Below are 17658 nucleotides of genomic sequence, written 5' to 3' on the forward strand. Positions count from 1 at the left end.
CTATTTCATGTTAACGTGGTTACAGTTCTATGGTATTATCTTTATACAGAAAGCAGCCGATTAATGCTCTATATCATTTACCATGTAGTTAAACGCCACTATTAGTTAAAAAATTGCTACTTTTACTACCTATATTTTCTGTTTTCGATCCAATGCCCGAGCGTAAAATGAATGTTAAAACCTATTAATATTCTAGCTATAGAATAATAAAACCTGACGAAATCTAGCTTATTGTATTCTTTGCTTATGCTCATTGGTCTCCTCTATCTTATTCTCTCTGGGTGAAAATTTAAACGTCATTTTTATTTCATTTCACATGCCAAACTTCAAACACACGAGATTTACACTTAACCTAAAATTTTCTATCAACTTCGCAAATATTTTTCATTAAAATGGGAAAATTAGATGTTACAATATTGAGATATTTAACGTACGATGATTTTCGAGTATTAACAGCGGTTAGTTCATAATATACCACAGCTTGTATACAAATTTACGATAATAATAATATATAAATTTTAGGTTGAAATGGGTATGAAGAATCACGAACTTGTACCAGGATCGTTGGTTGTATCAATTGCAAATTTAAAACATGGTGGTGTTCATAAATTATTAATGGATTTATGTAAGAAACGTTTATTGAGCTACGAACGTGGAAAACATTGTTAGTATTTTATTGTTATTACTTTTCAACCTTGTTAACAAATACAGTTTTAGAACCTAATGGCTGGCTCCAGCCGCTGTGAACCATAATCAGAAGAAAGATAGTACTGGCACCTCATGTATTTTAAAAACAGAAATGCATTAGCACTAAATAATGAGCGCTCAATATATTAACTGAGCGTCCTTCTCAGCTAAATCAGTCAGCGGTGCAAGAATTGGCGTTTGGAGAGTGAATTTTAGGTCCACTGAATTTGAGTATTTCTTTTCTTATTTAAATTAGGTAGGAATGAAGTACTTCTAGCATCTGAGAGATGTTAAGATTTTAAAATTAACAATTTTCACCTGTAAAGAAGTGCACTGGTAAATGAGGTCAGGTGCCATGTGTACTTCATTCCTACATAGTTTCAATACGAAAAGAAATATTCAAAATCCAACCCACAGTAATAGTAATAGCAAAATCTAGTCGAATGTATGATGCTTGCCAACGACCAGCCAGATTTTTCTGTTGTTTGTGGCTGTATATATGCCCCTTATCATTGGCAAACTGTAAAGAATTGTCTATTAAATGACTAACTTTAAATTTACAGATGATGGATACAGATTAACAAATTCAGGGTACGATTACCTTGCACTAAAAGCGTTAACAGCACGTGATGTAGTTTCAACATTTGGTAATCAAATCGGTGTTGGAAAAGAAAGTAATATTTACACAGTTGGTGATCCAGATGGCAACACATTATGTTTAAAACTACATAGATTAGGACGTACATGTTTTAGAAATATCAAAGACAAAAGAGATTATCATCAACATAGGCACAAAGCATCATGGTTATATCTATCACGTATTTCAGCAACTAAAGAATTTGCGTACATGAAAGCATTACATGAAAGAGGATTTCCAGTTCCAAAACCAATTGATTTTAACAGGCATTGTGTGATTATGGAATTAATTGAGGGTGCTCCATTGATTAATGTTGCTGAAGTTGATAATGTTGAAGATCTGTACGATGAATTAATGAATTTAGTTGTTCGCTTAGCTGATTGTGGTGTTATTCATGGCGATTTTAATGAATTCAATATTATGTTAACCAATGAGGGAAAACCAATTATCATTGACTTTCCACAAATGATTTCAACTAGCCATGCCAATGCTGAAATGTAAGTGAATTTTATGTTATATGTTTTCATTTCCAACAGACAAAATTCTTGCGAATGATGTTATCTAAGATGTTATCATTTATATTGTAGTACTTAATTTTTAATTTTTCATCGATGATGGGGAAAATAAAAGACGGACGTGAAACACAATTTTTAAAATTTCTCGATTAGTAAAATTGGGATTTTTATAAAAAGTAAAGTTGTTAACTGTACACTTAACCACAATAGGGAATATTCATGAAATTTAAATTTGGTTCAAATATTTATTTTCCGTAACTTTAATGACTGGACATTTCAACTAAACCATTAAAAACCATTTAAAAATTTCTAAAACGGAAATTCAAATTTTTATACGGACGTGACATCAAGTACGGGCTTGTCAAATTTGTTGACATACTGTATGATATTAATTACTTACATTTTATATGGTATTTCATTAAATTATACTATTCTACGGCTTTTTATTAGAAAACTTAATAATAACGAGTGTAAATTCATTTTTTAAAAGTGTAAATTATACATTGAACTGCCAAAAATTGACAGATCACGTACTTATACGTCATGAACAAAGAGCGCCAAAAAAACTGCGTTTTAATATCTCAAAATTATAATGTTTTTTAAATATTTTTTTACACTTATATACAGCATTTTTAAGCAGTATTTATATTTTTTACTTTGTTATAACGGTGTAACCAATGAATTAAAAATATAAAATACATGAATATTCCCTATTTAAGACGCGTACTCAAATCCCTATGTACCCGACTAAATATTTCCAATTTAACTATATTTTTGTGTGTATTCTTTAGGTATTTTAATCGAGATGTAAATTGCATCAGAGAATACTTTAAAAGACGATACAATTATGAGAGTGAACTAGCACCACAATTTCAAGACATCAGTCGCTCAGATAATTTAGATGTAGAAATTGCTTGCAGTGGATTTACAAAAGATATGAATTTTATTGATGATGATGAAATTTTATTAGATAAAACAAATGAATGTGAAACAACAAATGATGATTCAAGTGATGAAGATCAAAAAGAAATTATCGACAATAAAAAAGATGTTACTAGCACTAATATTCAAGAATATAGTAATTTAATTAAACAGCTGTCAATAAACCATAAAGAATCGCATGCTAATAACGAGGATGATTGCGAATCATTTAAATCATGTAGTTCAGATGCTGAATATATAGACGATGCGAAAAGTGTTCGTAGTGTATCGACAACAGCTACCATTGCTCCAGAAGTAATTAAAAACAGAATTAAAAAATCATTAGTACAACGTGATCGTAAGAGTAGAAAACCAGTTGTAAAAGGCGAAGCTAGTGCTGTTACTCGTTCACGTCGTGCAAATAAAGATACGATTAAACAGTCGACTGGTATCTGGGGATGGGAATAATTTTTATTAATATTATATTTTATCCATTCATAGAATTTCGTTTTTCTTCGCGAAAATGAGAAGAATTCCGTGTATTTTATGTATTGAATTAATGAGATTTATAAAGTGTTATTGTATAAGTATTTCTAAAAAAAAATATTTCAAATAAAATGTTAGTTTTATTAAGAAATCAACTTGAAAATTTTAAAGCTTTCTTTCATCTCTTTACACCTGCAGAAACTTGCAGGGCGTCAGTCAGGTTTAGAATGTTTGTGTCTGAAGCCTTGGATCCATCAATCCTAAGAGAAATTCCGACGGAGAAGCTGTGGGCTTTCTATCTGCTTAAAATAGCATTTCTTACTCGGTTAGCTGCAGTCCAAAAAAGCTCTTAAGTAGCCCGCCTTCCACCTTTGATTAACAGGAATACTTATATTTTTTAACACAAGATGGTATGTATGTCATCACACCATGAAATAATACCTGTAAAAAATTAGTGTAGAAATGACTAAACAAATATCTCGATAAATAATTTTTAGGACGATATTTTAGATAATTTTTAAAAAATTCAACAATTCTGGATGGATTTTATAGATTTTTAATTAAAATCATTTAATTACATGTAGAAAAATATAAATTATACGTTTTTTATTTTTATCTTGACCTGGATCGACGCGATTTACTTGATGATGATTTTTTATATTTGTAGCTGTCATCATAATCACGACTACTTTTATGTTTAGAGGATTTTGAAGAATTCGAATCTGTATATTTATCTCTACTATACTTATCGTACTTATCGTAATTTCTACTTCGATTTCGATATGAATCTGTATCGTCATCATTACGTTTGTATTTTGAATCATATCGGTCATCTCGATATTTATTTTTTCTATGATTTTTATATTCATATTCTGAATCAGAATCGCTCGAATTTTTATTTCTTGAATATTTTAAATCGTTTTCTGAATTTGATTTTGAATGATTTTTTTCACGTTTATCATTTTTATCTGAATATCGTTTACTATGTTTATCCTGTTTTCGATTTGATTTTGATATGTCACTATCTTCTGAATCTGAGTCATATTTTGAATGTTTTTTATATGGTTTTGATTCGTACTCATTTGGGTCTAAATTTTTATGTTTATCTGTTTCGAGATTTTTTTTATCTTTTTTACCATATTCTTCATATTTTTGTAAATCTAAAAACGTAAACAATACATTATTATACATTATTCACCTTTCAGATTAAAGGACACGTGTGTGTATAAATTAAGAGTCCGCGGACAGCATCTTTTTTTTTTTTTTTGTTTAATGATTAATACATAGTTGAAACTTTGTGAGTGGCTTTCTTTTGGTGAGTCAACCAAACTATTTTTTTACGATTTTTTTCGAAAGTTTTTTTTTCAATAAACTGCGTTTAAATATCTCAAAATTATAATGTGTTTTAAATATTTTTTTACACTTAAATACAGCATTTTTAAGCAGTATTTATATTTTTTACTTTGTTATAACGGTGTAAAAAATGAATTAAAAATATAAAAAAAATACATGAATATTCCTTATTGTTTAATAATTATTAATGTTATCATATCAAGTGGCCATAGTGTCCGACAAATTCCCTGCTGCATTTTTCAGACCGATAGCATAATGTGACATGATATGCTCATTTAAAAATGCAGCACTTTCGAAAAAAGTCGTAGAGAGGAAATTTGGTAGAGAAGAATTAAAACTTCAAAAATAAAATTGAACTTACTAATTACTTTTGAGTTTTTATCATACTCAGATTTGGTAATAGGTTCCACTAGAAATTCTTGTAATGATACGACATTTCCAGTTAAAGCTAGTTTAATAATTATTGATCCAGCATCGTCATCAAAACCTTGCACCTAGAGCAAGATTAAATTAAGAAATTTGATAAATATATATATATTGTTTATTTAAAATTTCCAAAAATACATATTTCATAAGTATGGAAATTGTTAACATAAATTTACCTGTCCCAACATGTTATTATATCTGCCCGAAATAATTTTTACATACGCATTCTTTATAATCTTTAACTGTTCACCATTATTAGTTGCTTGTGATTTTGTACTGTTTTTATCTGTTCTTAATTTATCGGCACCTAAACCCATACCTTTTGGTCGGACAGCTGGCATTTGATGAGCTGTTCTAAAGCAGAAAATTATTAAATTAAGAGGTTGAAGAAATATTTTCGGAAAATAGTAACAAATTCAATTCAGTTTTTAAGTTTTTCCGGGTACAGAATCCAAAATTTGGACTTGAAACATAGCTAAGAACACACTAAAATATCTTTCAAACGAAAAAAAAAATCCAAATCGGTTCATCCGTAAGTTAGCAAAACAATACTACACAATCAACAGAAAAGTATACAGGAATACTTCACAAGTAACCGTGAAACATAAAGATATGTTGAAAATTGCGATTTTGAAAATCGGACTCTTTACAATAACTTCCTATACTGGACTATCTTTAAAATTTGAACGACTATATTTCAAAAACTCCTCAAGTTTAAACAAAAGCGGTAACCTTTCAGATGGTCGTGCAAAGAGCAGCAATATTTTTAAAAGTGTTCGAATTCAACGTCTGATAATCACCAGCATGTATAAAAATGTATAAGTAAACTACATTAAGAACTTACTTGGGATTGTTCCCATTTTCTTCTCCATCCTTCCATCCCATACCTCGAAGCATTGCAAAACCAAATTCACTTATAGGAACATTTTCATAATCATCTAACGTTGACTAAAAAAGGAAGAAAAACTAACTCAATTGAAGAGCATAGTAAAACGTATAAATAATAGAACCCATCTTCTTTTTACCTCTGGTTCACCAGCTATTTCACCATTTTCTGATAATTTCGGAATTGTATGAACAAGTGGTGCTGCTTTATTTGTAGTAATATTTTTCGATTCTAATACAAAAAAAATTAAGATAATTCGCACAAAAAATAAATATATTCAATAATTTTACCATTTATTAATTCTTGTACTGCAATATCTTCTAAAGACTTTTGTGTCGTGGAATTTTCAGAAGTAATAATTATAGGATCTTCCGAAACTGGAATTTTTTTGGTATTCTTGCTCAATGGAATTACCAAGGGTTCCTTTTTTATTTCATTTTCACTTCTGTAACAAATTGTTTTACGTTATTGTAACAGTATTTAAAGTAAAATAATTGTTTTCTATATCTACCCGATAACTTTTATTGAATTTTCTTCGACACAGTCGATTAATTGAATATTTTCCGTTTTGGTATCTTCTTTATTATCTGAATTTACAATATTTGACTTTTTTAATTGTTTTGTGAATGAAAATGAAAATTTCTTTTCTTCATTACTCATTTTTATACTTTATCAGTTCAAGTATTTGTTTTCGACGTTTTCGTATATAAATATAACCTCAATTTATTTTGACACTGACGTTTTATGAAATGATGGCAGCACTACACACAAAAAAATTACAGTACGCCCGCGATATTTAAATTCGAAGTGGCTATCCGCACAATACCGTCTACGGTCTAGACCGTCCACGGTATACCGTATACGGTCTATTTAGACGCGGTATGAAACTATTTTTGCCCTTTTATACCGTGGGGCCCTTATACCGTGCACGGTATACTTTTTCACGGTATACTTTTTATGCCGTCGAGGCATAAAACCGTGTGCGGTATAGTCTCGTCCACGGTATACACAATATAGACTGGAAGGCTTATTTGAAGCAAATGAAATATACCGTGTGCGGTATACTCTCGTATGCGCGCACACGGTATGTTACATTTCTGTAGAATACGCTTTCCCATCTGTATAATGTATACCGTGGACGAGACTATACCCCACACGGTATATTTCATTTGCTTCAAATAAGCCTTCCAATCTATATTGTGTATACCGTGGACGAGACTATACCGCACACGGTATAAGGGCTCGACGGCATAAAGAGTATACCGTGAAAAAGTATACCGTGCACGGTATAAGGGCCCCACGGTATAAAAGGGCAAAAATAATTTCATACCGCGTCTAAATAGACCGTATACGGTATACCGTGGACGGTCTAGACCGTAGACGGTATTATGCGGATAGCCACTTCGATTTAAATTTCAATTCACTCAAGCAATAAGCTATGTTCGTTTAAAAATCGCTTACATTCCCAGCAGTAGAACGTTCCCATTTTGCAAATGCGCACATTAAAAAATTAGAACATGTCTTGACATTATAATTTCTTTCGCGGGAAATAGATTTAAGTGAAATTATTATTACTGTATTTTAAAAAAATATTTACCTTTTATTTAATTAATTTAAATTTCTTAGATTCCCTTTTATTTTTATTCTTAAAAAAAAATACTACCTAACTCTATTTTCTATTTATAATTATGTTTGATAATCGAAGGTAAATTTATTTTACTATTATTGAATTAATTGTGAAAAACTAATATAAAATATTTAATAAATTTTCTATTACCTATTTTTGTTTTAATTTATTAAAAACTAAAATAATATACAAGTGGTAAATGAAATTAAATATTTTTTAATGAATAGGTTATGTTTACATTTTTTGTGTGGAAAATAAACAAATTTAATTATGAAATCTTGTTTTTAGTTCCCTAAAATCAAAAAATGAGTGGAAAAAAATTTAATTTTGCTAAACACAAATTACAACAATCATCATTGTTATCGTTTGTAACAAATTCTAACACAAATTCTGCTTCTAATAAAAAGTAAGTATTGAAAATTTAAATAGGAAATATAAGGAAACGTAAGTTTGTAAATATAATTTTCATTTATAGCCAGAACAGTGCTGATTCTAATTTAAATAAAACTTCAGATATTGTTGACATTGACGATGATGATGATGATTTTCAGCCAACTCCTAAAGGTAAACAGAATTTTGTGTTCATAACATCTTTACGAAGAGTATACGGTCCCTTATTTGAAAGTAACTTCGATCTGATTCACCTAGCATAATTTAAAACAAAATATTGTTAAAATTCGAATAATATACGAATTTCCCGAAAACTATTCTTGCTGTAAACGGCTGAATTTGTGTGTGTCAAGTATTTTTTTTAATGATTATTACTGCTGTGCAGAGTTATTGCTCGTTTTAAATGATTCAAAATTATTTCTAGAGGAGTATCGTTTAATATTCAGTTTAAAATTGTCTGTTTCAGTTTTGATTCAAAAATTTAATTTGTACCCTTGAGTCAAAACTGGAGAACATTTTTTCTCAAAAGCTATTAGTCTTTAGTTGTGGCCAGATATGGATGCGAACGACACACAACAACGAAGATAAGCAAGTGTCTAAATATATAACATCGCAAGATACATTGATTAATACAATCTATACATTTTGCGATGTTATATGTCTATTTGATGTTTGCCTAATGATGTTAATCTTCGTGTCTGGCCGCAGCTTTTCTTAAAATTATACGGAGATATTTATACATATTAAACAATTTTCTTAACCCGCCAACACTCGTGTCATCCGGTCTATAATCTTTAGTTGCGTGATGAGAGATTCAATCAACTTTATAATTTAAAGTGTGATCCTATCTCTTACCGTTTAGGATCTAAATTGGCTATTAAGAATCCCGAAAAACTAGATCCAATCTGATATCAGAAAATGATGTCCTCTATCAAACTCTGCAACTTTTGTTTAAGGAATTTTTTGATTGGCAGCTACAAAACGAGCTATTAGCTATTACAGATTAAAATGACCCACCCTGTATACCATTTGAAAAATAATAGTTATTTATGTCTTAAGTCGAGCGTGGGTCTAAATGGCTACAATTAGAGTACAATCAATAGAAAGCGAGATATTTTCAAAAAACTTTTCATATTTTATTGACCATTTATTCTGAATATCGTCTGGTAACGTGACCAATATTTTATAATTTAAAACTACTGCTCTATTTTAAATTAAAATTACATTAATTTTTAGACTTTAAAAATAGAATTAATTTTAAACAAGAAACTCGCCCTAGTATAACTGCAGATAGTTTCACAGACGATGGAATTAGGTTTAAATCGTTATCACAACAATCTGACAAAGAAAATGCTAATATATCGATTATGGACACTAGTAATAGTCATAATCCATCACCAATAAAGAAAAAATTTGATTTTAAGAAAGTAAAGGAATGTATAGAGCGTATAAATGACAACGACAGTATTCCAAATAAATCAAAACCTTCTGACACGGTTGAAAAACATGTTAAACAAAATGCAACTGATTGCCCAAAACAAGTAGCTTCTGAATCCAGTACTTCTAAGATACTTAAAAGCGAACACATTGAAAAACATGTTCGGCAAAATATAATAGATTGCCCAAAACAAGTAGCTTCCGAATCCAGTACTTCTAAGATAGTAAAAAGCAGTCACGTAGAATCTCCTCCATTTAAAGAGAAAGATTTAAAAACAGAATCAAAAAATAACAACTTAACGAAAACATTAAAAAAATTTGATGATTTAGTAAAAGATGATTTTATTAAAAGCACCCGTTTATCTACAAAAACAACAATTTTGTCACGAAAGAAGCCATTATCTACAAAATCTAATGAAAAAACCAGCAACGATGAAATCATTCACAGAAGTAAATTTTTTACAAGTACATCAGAAAAAAATGATAACACTTCCAAAGCTACGGATAATTTACCCCCTTTAAATGAATTGCAAACGGAATATATTCAAGTATTAGAAAAAATGTGTGCAATTTACGATAGCATACCGGAACGAATTTTAGAAGGTGTTAAAACTTTTGATCTATTAGATATGAAAAAATTAAAATTTGAAAAATTTCAATTATTAAATAAAATTAAGAAACATCGAATTCATGATAAATCTTTAAGTCCGAAAAAAGATGATTTCGCTAATAAATCAATAGAAATAATAAGTCCAAAAAAAGATAAAAATGATTTGGGTAATAAATCAGTAGAAATAATAAGTCCAAAAAAAGATAAAATTATAAATGATTTTGGTAACAATTCAGTAGAAATAATAAGTCCAAAAAGTACAAATAAAGTAATTAGTCCTAAATCCACAACTCAGAATAATTCATTTCTTAAAAATTGTACAGAAACATTAAAAACGAAACAATCGAATACTTTAAGCCGTGTGCTAAAAGCAAGTAGTACTTTATCAGCAATTTCTAAACTTAACGAATCTCTTGAAATAATTGAAAAAGAGAAACGTAATATACAATCAGATGATGTAGATAATAAAAAAATGTTCAATAATATTGCGAAAATTCCATCCAAACCAACTAAATCGATTATATCAAACGATGATTCAAAACCTGGTAAATCAACACAAGATGAAGACTTTGATTTCGATGAAGATTATAGTCGTTTTGATTGGGATGAACCAATTACTGAAGAGGAAAAAATAATGAATAATTCAGAGAGTTCAATACCTGTAGATGACGATGGCTGGCAACAATATTGTATAGATGATTTTGATGATGTGATACCGATGTCACAAGAGATTATGTCACAAGAAACCAAAACTAATGAAACGGCAAATACTGTGATTCCTGTTAAAAATGCCAAAATTGATACAAATAAAAAATTATATGCAAATCCAATGGGTGATTTTCAGACAAATGTTCAAAATGATGGAATCACTGGTATGTTTGATGGATTAAATTATCCACATTCAGGTTAGTATTCGAAGAATAAGATTTAAAAAAAATTTATCACAAATTGTTTTGTATCATCTGCGAGAAGTATTAAAAAGTTTCAGAGTTTTCTCGATGGCAACTTATACAAGATGTCACCCGGGACTCGATGGGCATAGCTTAAGAGCGTATTCTTTGATAAATTTTAAGTCGAAGGTGCCTTATATTCCCAAAACCCAATAGCTAAGGAGTTATGGGTAATATTAAATTTAACCAATAAAGTAAAGATATTGTTTAGTAAAATAGTTTAATGTTTTATTCATTTAAAATTTTTCTTCGTGCACTACAAGAGAAACTATTTTCGACCATGTGTAGGGTTGCTTCTTCGTCGGAAAGTTCTTGCTGAACGTAACGTTCTGCATTATTTTTGGCTTTGTAAATGTAGCAATTAAATTAACCTTAAAATTACAACTTAACAAATAAGTAACACAAACATAAACAGTCAGTGCGGGAATATCAGCGGCGGTTTCATGATGGAAGAATTCGTAGTAAACAAGTGCATCGTCTTTTGACAGAAAAAGATAATTTTCTTAAAGCTAATGCAGAACGTCCCGTGCAGTAAGAACGTTCCGACGAAGAAGCTATCTTACACATGGTCGAAAATAGTTCCTCTTGTAGTGTCTTTACTTTGTTAGTTAAATTTAATAATGCCCATAATAAATTTCGATTTTTGCTAGAGTTTCCTAGATCAGTTTTTTGTATTTTAATAATACGTATTTTCGACTACCAAGTAGTCATCATTAGTAAAAATTAGCTAGTGATTACTCTTATTATGATGAGTAACATTCATAATAAGAGTAATCACTAGTTAATTCTTACTGATGATGACTACTTGGTAGTCGAAAATACGTATTTTTAAAATACAAAAAACTGATCTAGGAAATTGGGGCAAAAATTGAAATTTATTGCGAAATATCCTAGAGTTCTCATTTATTATCTTCGATAATATTTATAATGCCCATAATACTATTGAGTTTTATACAAAAGTATATACACTTTCGATACGGACATCCTGTATTTAAATATCTCGAAAATACTAGAATTTCAAATAAAAAATAATACTCTTTGTGATTTTTTTTTTAAATGTTTGAATGTAAGCTTTTTCTTATTTCATTTTAATGTTTTAGGCGTCTTAATGGAACAATTTCATGAAAAATTTGGTCTTCAAACATTTCGACCAAATCAACTACAAGTAATTAATGCAGCTTTATTAGGCAATGATACATTTGTTTTAATGCCTACCGGTGGTGGGAAAAGCTTATGCTATCAATTACCAGCAATCTTAACGCCTGGCGTTACAATTGTTATATCACCATTAAAATCATTGATATTAGATCAAGTGAATAAATTAGAAGCTTTAGATATACCGGCTTCTCAACTGTCTGGAAACATAAACGAGCAACAAGAAAATTCGATTTATACAGGATTATGTTTGACCGAACCCGCATTTAAATTATTATATGTTACACCAGAAAAATTGATTGCTTCCAGAAAATGTCAAGATATATTAAAAGCATTATATAAAAGAGGAAAATTATCACGTTTTGTAATTGATGAAGCACATTGTGTATCACAATGGGGTCATGATTTTCGACCTGATTATAAAAGATTAAGTATACTACGTAATGAGTATCCAGGTGTACCAACAATGGCATTAACTGCTACAGCAACCCCTCGTGTACGTTTAGATATTCTACATCAATTAAAAATGACGAACTGTAAGTGGTTTTTATGCAGTTTTAATCGGCCGAATTTACAATATTCTGTCGTACCAAAAGTAGGTAAAGCTACTGTTAGTGAAATTGCACGCTTAATAAAAACAAAATTTTCTAAAGGATCTGGTATTATTTACTGTTTATCACGTAATGATTGCGAGGATGTTGCACATCAATTAACAAAAGAAGGTATACGTTCACTACCATATCATGCAGGTTTAACAGATCCACGACGGGAACAAGTTCAACACATGTGGGTGGACGATAAAGTACGTGTTGTATGTGCAACAATTGCTTTTGGAATGGGTATCGATAAACCTGATGTACGATTTGTAATACATCATTCAATACCAAAAAGTATTGAAGGTTATTATCAAGAAGCTGGACGAGCAGGACGTGATGGTGATCCTGCTCAATGTATATTATTTTTTTCATTTGGTGATGTGCAACGATTAAAAAAAATAATCTGTGCAGATAAGAGTGTACAAGGGGCGACTTACGATCAACATATGGATAATTTAAATCGAATGATACAATATTGTGAAAATAAAACTGATTGTCGTCGAACGCAACAATTAAATTATTTTGGTGAAAATTTTAATCGAGAGATATGTATTGCAGACAAAGAAACAACCTGCGATAATTGTTCAAATAATAATTTATATAAATTAATTGATGTAACCGATACATGTAAATCACTGGTGAAATGTGTGAACGATTTATGTAAAAATAGAAACTTTACGGCGTTACATATTGCTGATGTTTATAAAGGGGCTGCGATTAAAAAAATTATTGATAATAATCATAATAAACATCCAGCATTTGGTGAAGGGAAACAATGGGATAAAAGTGATATTATACGTTTACTCCAAAAATTAATATTAGAAGGTTAGTACAATCAATAAAAATGTAAAATTAAAACGCAGGTCAACACTCAGTTTTGAGTCTATGTTCTAGATATTACATTTCTGCTGCTTAAAGATAAAAAACCGTTCATTGAAAAAATTGATTAAAATTTATTTTAGTAAAAACAAGTGAAAACAAACAATTGACTGAATTAATTGTTGAAATACCATGCATAGACAGTGTTGATTACTCTATCACATAACACATACATACATGTCACACATACGTAACTGATACCCCCATATAATACATACTATACAATTTACGCCTAATTTGCGCCCTCACGGGTAAACAGTGATATTTACGAAAAAATGTTTCAAACAAAAGTTCTTTATTTTTTATAAGAAAGATTTTTTACATTTAAACTTTTGTTCTATCTCTAACGGTTTACAAGATGGGTCCTACGAACCCATTGATCAAGACCCAATTGATCTATGTTGCTCATTTTCGAACTTGACCACACTTTTTACGTCCTGATTACGCTGTAAAAATTTTAGCTTGATATCTTTTTTCGTTTTTGAGTTATCGTGTCGACAGATGGACAGACAACCGAAAATGGACTAATTAGGAGATTTTATAAACACCTATACCAAAATTTTGTTCAAAGCATTAATATTTTTAATCGTTACAAACTTGGGACTAAACTTAGTATACCTTGCATGTTACATATATGCATGGTATAAAAATAACCATGAAAACTTATTGATAGAAGAACTATGATAGGAGTTTTATAAATCAACTAGGGCGTGGCAAACTAGGGTGTGGTCCGTAACTAGGGCGTGACAAAGGAGGCACCCGACGAAGTCATAAAGTTAAAAAATTCGATTTTTTTGATAACACAGGCAAATTTGATCCGATCTTATTGGAATTTTTTTTGAAACCCACTAATTTTGGGTCATTCTTTTCAGCTGTGATATCAATTTTTCGGTAGCTATCACTTATGTGCTTAATTCCAGGACCAGGACTCCACATTCTTGAAACCTATTAGAGCTAGGTTAATTTTGATCACAAATTTGAAAAATATGACCCAAATTTAGTAGGATTACATACTTGGTTTATCAAAATTGGATAAAATTTGGATGTGATAGAGCAAAATTAAATTTTTTGGATTCTGATGACGTCATAAAGTTCAAAAATTCTATTTTTTTGATAACACCGGCAAATTTGATCTGATCTTATTGGAATTTTTTTTGAAACCCACTAATTTTGGGTCATTCTTTTCAGCTGTGATGTCAGTTTTTCCCTAGCTATCATTTATGTGCTTGATTCCGGGACCAGGACTCCACATTCTTGAAACCTATTAGAGCTAGGTTAATTTTGATCACAAATTTGAAAAATATGACCCAAATTAGTAGGATTACATACTTGGTTTATCAAAATTGGATAAAATTTGGATGTGATAGAGCAAAATTAAATATTTTGGATTCTGATGACGTCATAAAGTTAAAAAATTCGATTTTTTGATAATACAGGCAAATTTGATCCGATTTTATTGGAATTTTTTTTGAAACCCACTAATTTTGGGTCATTCTTTTCAGCTGTGATGTCAGTTTTTCGCTAGCTATCACTTATATTATCAATTACGAATTTAGCCTTACTTTTTAAGTATTAACATCTATACCAAAATTTTGTTCGTAGCATCAATATTTTTAAGCGTTACAAACTTGGGATTAAACTTAGTATACCTTCATATATATTACATATATACAGTGTATAATAATAAAGACTAAGTATGTTAAGAGGGTATCATTGAATAGGTATTTAAAAATCCCAACTAAAATGTATAAAATAAAAAAAAATAAAAAACCCGACTACGTTAAATAAAAACTGAAAAGAAAAAAACAAGCACAGTAGTTTACATAGCGGCTTTATCATTCGGGGCCTATTATTGAGAAGATTTAAGAAAAACTAGATTTTAATGGATCGTGAATGTTAAAGTCGCTATGTAAGCTACAATCGGGTTTCTTAATTTTTTACCCACAAAAAATTAGCTAATAAAATACTTGATTTAATTGTACTAGGTATTTTAAAAGAGGAATTAGTTGTTTTTCGTGATGTACAAACTGTATCATATATTAAAATTGGACCAAATGTTGCTAAACTTATGAACAATAGTCTTAAAATCATGTTTCCAATCAAACAATCAACAAAGAAGGCAACAGCAAAAGATAAGAAAACAGCAGCGGTCAATACTACAAATAATAATGAAACAACTGAGAAATTACGTGAAATTTCAGAAAAATGTTATGAAGAACTTTTAGAAAGTTGTAGACAAATGTCACATGCAAAGAATGTCACACTTGCTGCTGTTATGAATATACAAGCGCTACGTGCAATGGCGGCTAAATTACCGGATACCGTCGAAGAAATGTTAACTTTGCCACATGTGACAAAAGCTAATTTTGAAAAGTATGGACATGAATTGTTGGAGATTACCATGAAATACTCTATAGAAAAGTGTAGTAAGTATTTTCACAAAAAATTTTTATCTCTTTATTCAAAATTTTTCAAGTAAAATGTTTTTTTTTTTGTTTTGTTTTCTTGAATAATTATCAAAAAGTAGCTTAAGTTATTATTGCATCTTTCAATTGCGTGATTATTTTCAGTTGAAATAGCTATACCAATCAGACTCAAGATAGTCTCACATTTCTCTTTTCAAAAGGCTAGATATCTTTCTTACTCTATTATCAAAATTTTTGCTGGATTTTCCAATGTCGATTCCTTCAAAATTGGCACAGGAATGGTTAACATCTCTAGGCATCAAGATAAAGATAGACTCGGTGTATACTAATCATCTTATTAGAATCATTCACAATTTTTTATTTCAGTGGAGGTTTTCCATGCAGCGTCTGAAGATTATGAACTTGATGAAGCTCCAACACTTTTAATCTATGCATCTGATTATCTCTCCAGAGGCACCATCTATTAAAACATGACTTAAACTAAAATTGTAGGTTTGATAGGGGACATCATGTTCTGACATCATATTGGACCAAGTTCTTCGGGTTACGATCTAAATTGTCTATTGAAAGAAACCCGAAGAACTAGGTCAAATCTGATGTCTCCCATCAAACTCTTAAATTTTTGTTGAGATCATTTTTTAATGGTGCCTCTGGCGAAATATTCAGATGTATGGATTAAAACGACCCACTCTGTATACTTGATTATTTTAAAAACTCAAATGTTCCGCAGGTTTATTAAGAGAACTGAAAGAAAAGCAACAAACAATAACTGCTACACGTAACGATGATAATGATTATACTGACTGGGATTACGAAGCTAGTACTGCGACAAGTTCTAGTAATAGTTTTAAAGGAGGTACCAAACGTAAGGCAACTGGAAAAAGTTGGGGAAATACATCTAAACGGTAAAATTTTAAATAATTCATTCAATATGATTATGCTCTTCTATATTGTTTTTTTATTGTTGTAGATTTAAAAGACGTGTCAAATCTAAATCAAGCCCGAAATATAAAAAGAAAGGTACTAGTAAGACAACTGCTAAGACTACCTCTAAAACTAGTTTTAAGACGAATTCTAGTTTAGGCTTTATGTCAATGCCAACTGGAAGAAAAGCGAAATAAATATTTTAAAAATACTAATAATAGAATAATTAATTCTCGAAATGGCGATTCTGTGTAAATATATTAATTGTTCGTGTATTAATTTTATTAATTGTTAATATATTTTGCTAATTTTTAAATATATAATTTTGAATTTTTACTTCTAATCATATTGGCAAGTGATATTTAAAAAAATGTATAACTATTGGAGAAACACTTTTATACGTCAAGTTAAAGTGAGTCAGTTTGCTATAATTAAAACAGTTTACTACAAAAATAGAAATATTTAAAAAATTTATCCTATAAATAATTATTTTTATATTTACTTTATTGGTAAAATTGTAAATTTTAACAATATCGCGATGTTTTGGACTAGCTCGATCCTAGTAAAATTAATGCCCCGTTAGTGAAAATCAATTCGACCTACTGTTCACGAGACATGTAGGATGTCGTTTTTTAAGTTGACGTGTGCTTGAAACTCGATAAATAAATTTAATCTAGGGAAAATCTTTTCAAACGAAAAATGTTAGTTTCAAAGGCACACATCTTATATCGGCATCGAAATCGTTTTTAAGTT

At 29.9% G+C, this 17658-nt stretch overlaps 4 protein-coding genes across 4 annotated transcripts; 3 read left to right on the forward strand and 1 right to left on the reverse strand.

Moving 5' to 3' along the window:
• Positions 1–305: 305 nt before the first annotated feature.
• Positions 306–3397, forward strand: LOC123291435 (serine/threonine-protein kinase RIO2). Its single transcript, XM_044871725.1, has 4 exons — positions 306–458; positions 523–664; positions 1251–1821; positions 2631–3397. Exons 1-4 carry the CDS (start codon positions 393–395, stop codon positions 3226–3228), a joined length of 1377 nt encoding a protein of 458 aa, XP_044727660.1. The 5' UTR covers positions 306–392; the 3' UTR covers positions 3229–3397.
• Positions 3398–3858: 461 nt separating this feature from the next.
• On the reverse strand, positions 3859–6599 carry LOC123291436 (G-patch domain and KOW motifs-containing protein homolog 1-like). Its single transcript, XM_044871726.1, has 7 exons — positions 6423–6599; positions 6202–6356; positions 6051–6142; positions 5870–5973; positions 5202–5379; positions 4961–5093; positions 3859–4406 (listed from the first exon to the last, which is right to left on the reverse strand). Exons 1-7 carry the CDS (start codon positions 6569–6571, stop codon positions 3859–3861), a joined length of 1359 nt encoding a protein of 452 aa, XP_044727661.1. The 5' UTR covers positions 6572–6599.
• A 974-nt stretch (positions 6600–7573) lies between these two features.
• On the forward strand, positions 7574–10307 carry LOC123292523. The gene is made up of 6 exons (XM_044873237.1): positions 7574–7616; positions 7827–7944; positions 8014–8102; positions 9165–9970; positions 10043–10243; positions 10299–10307. Exons 2-6 carry the CDS (start codon positions 7844–7846, stop codon positions 10305–10307), a joined length of 1206 nt encoding a protein of 401 aa, XP_044729172.1. The 5' UTR covers positions 7574–7616; positions 7827–7843.
• LOC123291551 (Bloom syndrome protein homolog) lies at positions 10163–17150 on the forward strand. Its single transcript, XM_044871871.1, has 5 exons — positions 10163–10880; positions 12026–13501; positions 15541–15981; positions 16712–16886; positions 16952–17150. The coding sequence occupies exons 1-5, from the start codon at positions 10448–10450 to the stop codon at positions 17100–17102; spliced, it is 2676 nt and encodes an 891-aa protein (XP_044727806.1). The 5' UTR covers positions 10163–10447; the 3' UTR covers positions 17103–17150.
• Positions 17151–17658: the final 508 nt, after the last annotated feature.

The sequence above is a fragment of the Chrysoperla carnea genome, chromosome 2, assembly GCF_905475395.1.
Source record: "Chrysoperla carnea chromosome 2, inChrCarn1.1, whole genome shotgun sequence".
Classification (NCBI taxonomy): domain Eukaryota; kingdom Metazoa; phylum Arthropoda; class Insecta; order Neuroptera; family Chrysopidae; genus Chrysoperla; species Chrysoperla carnea.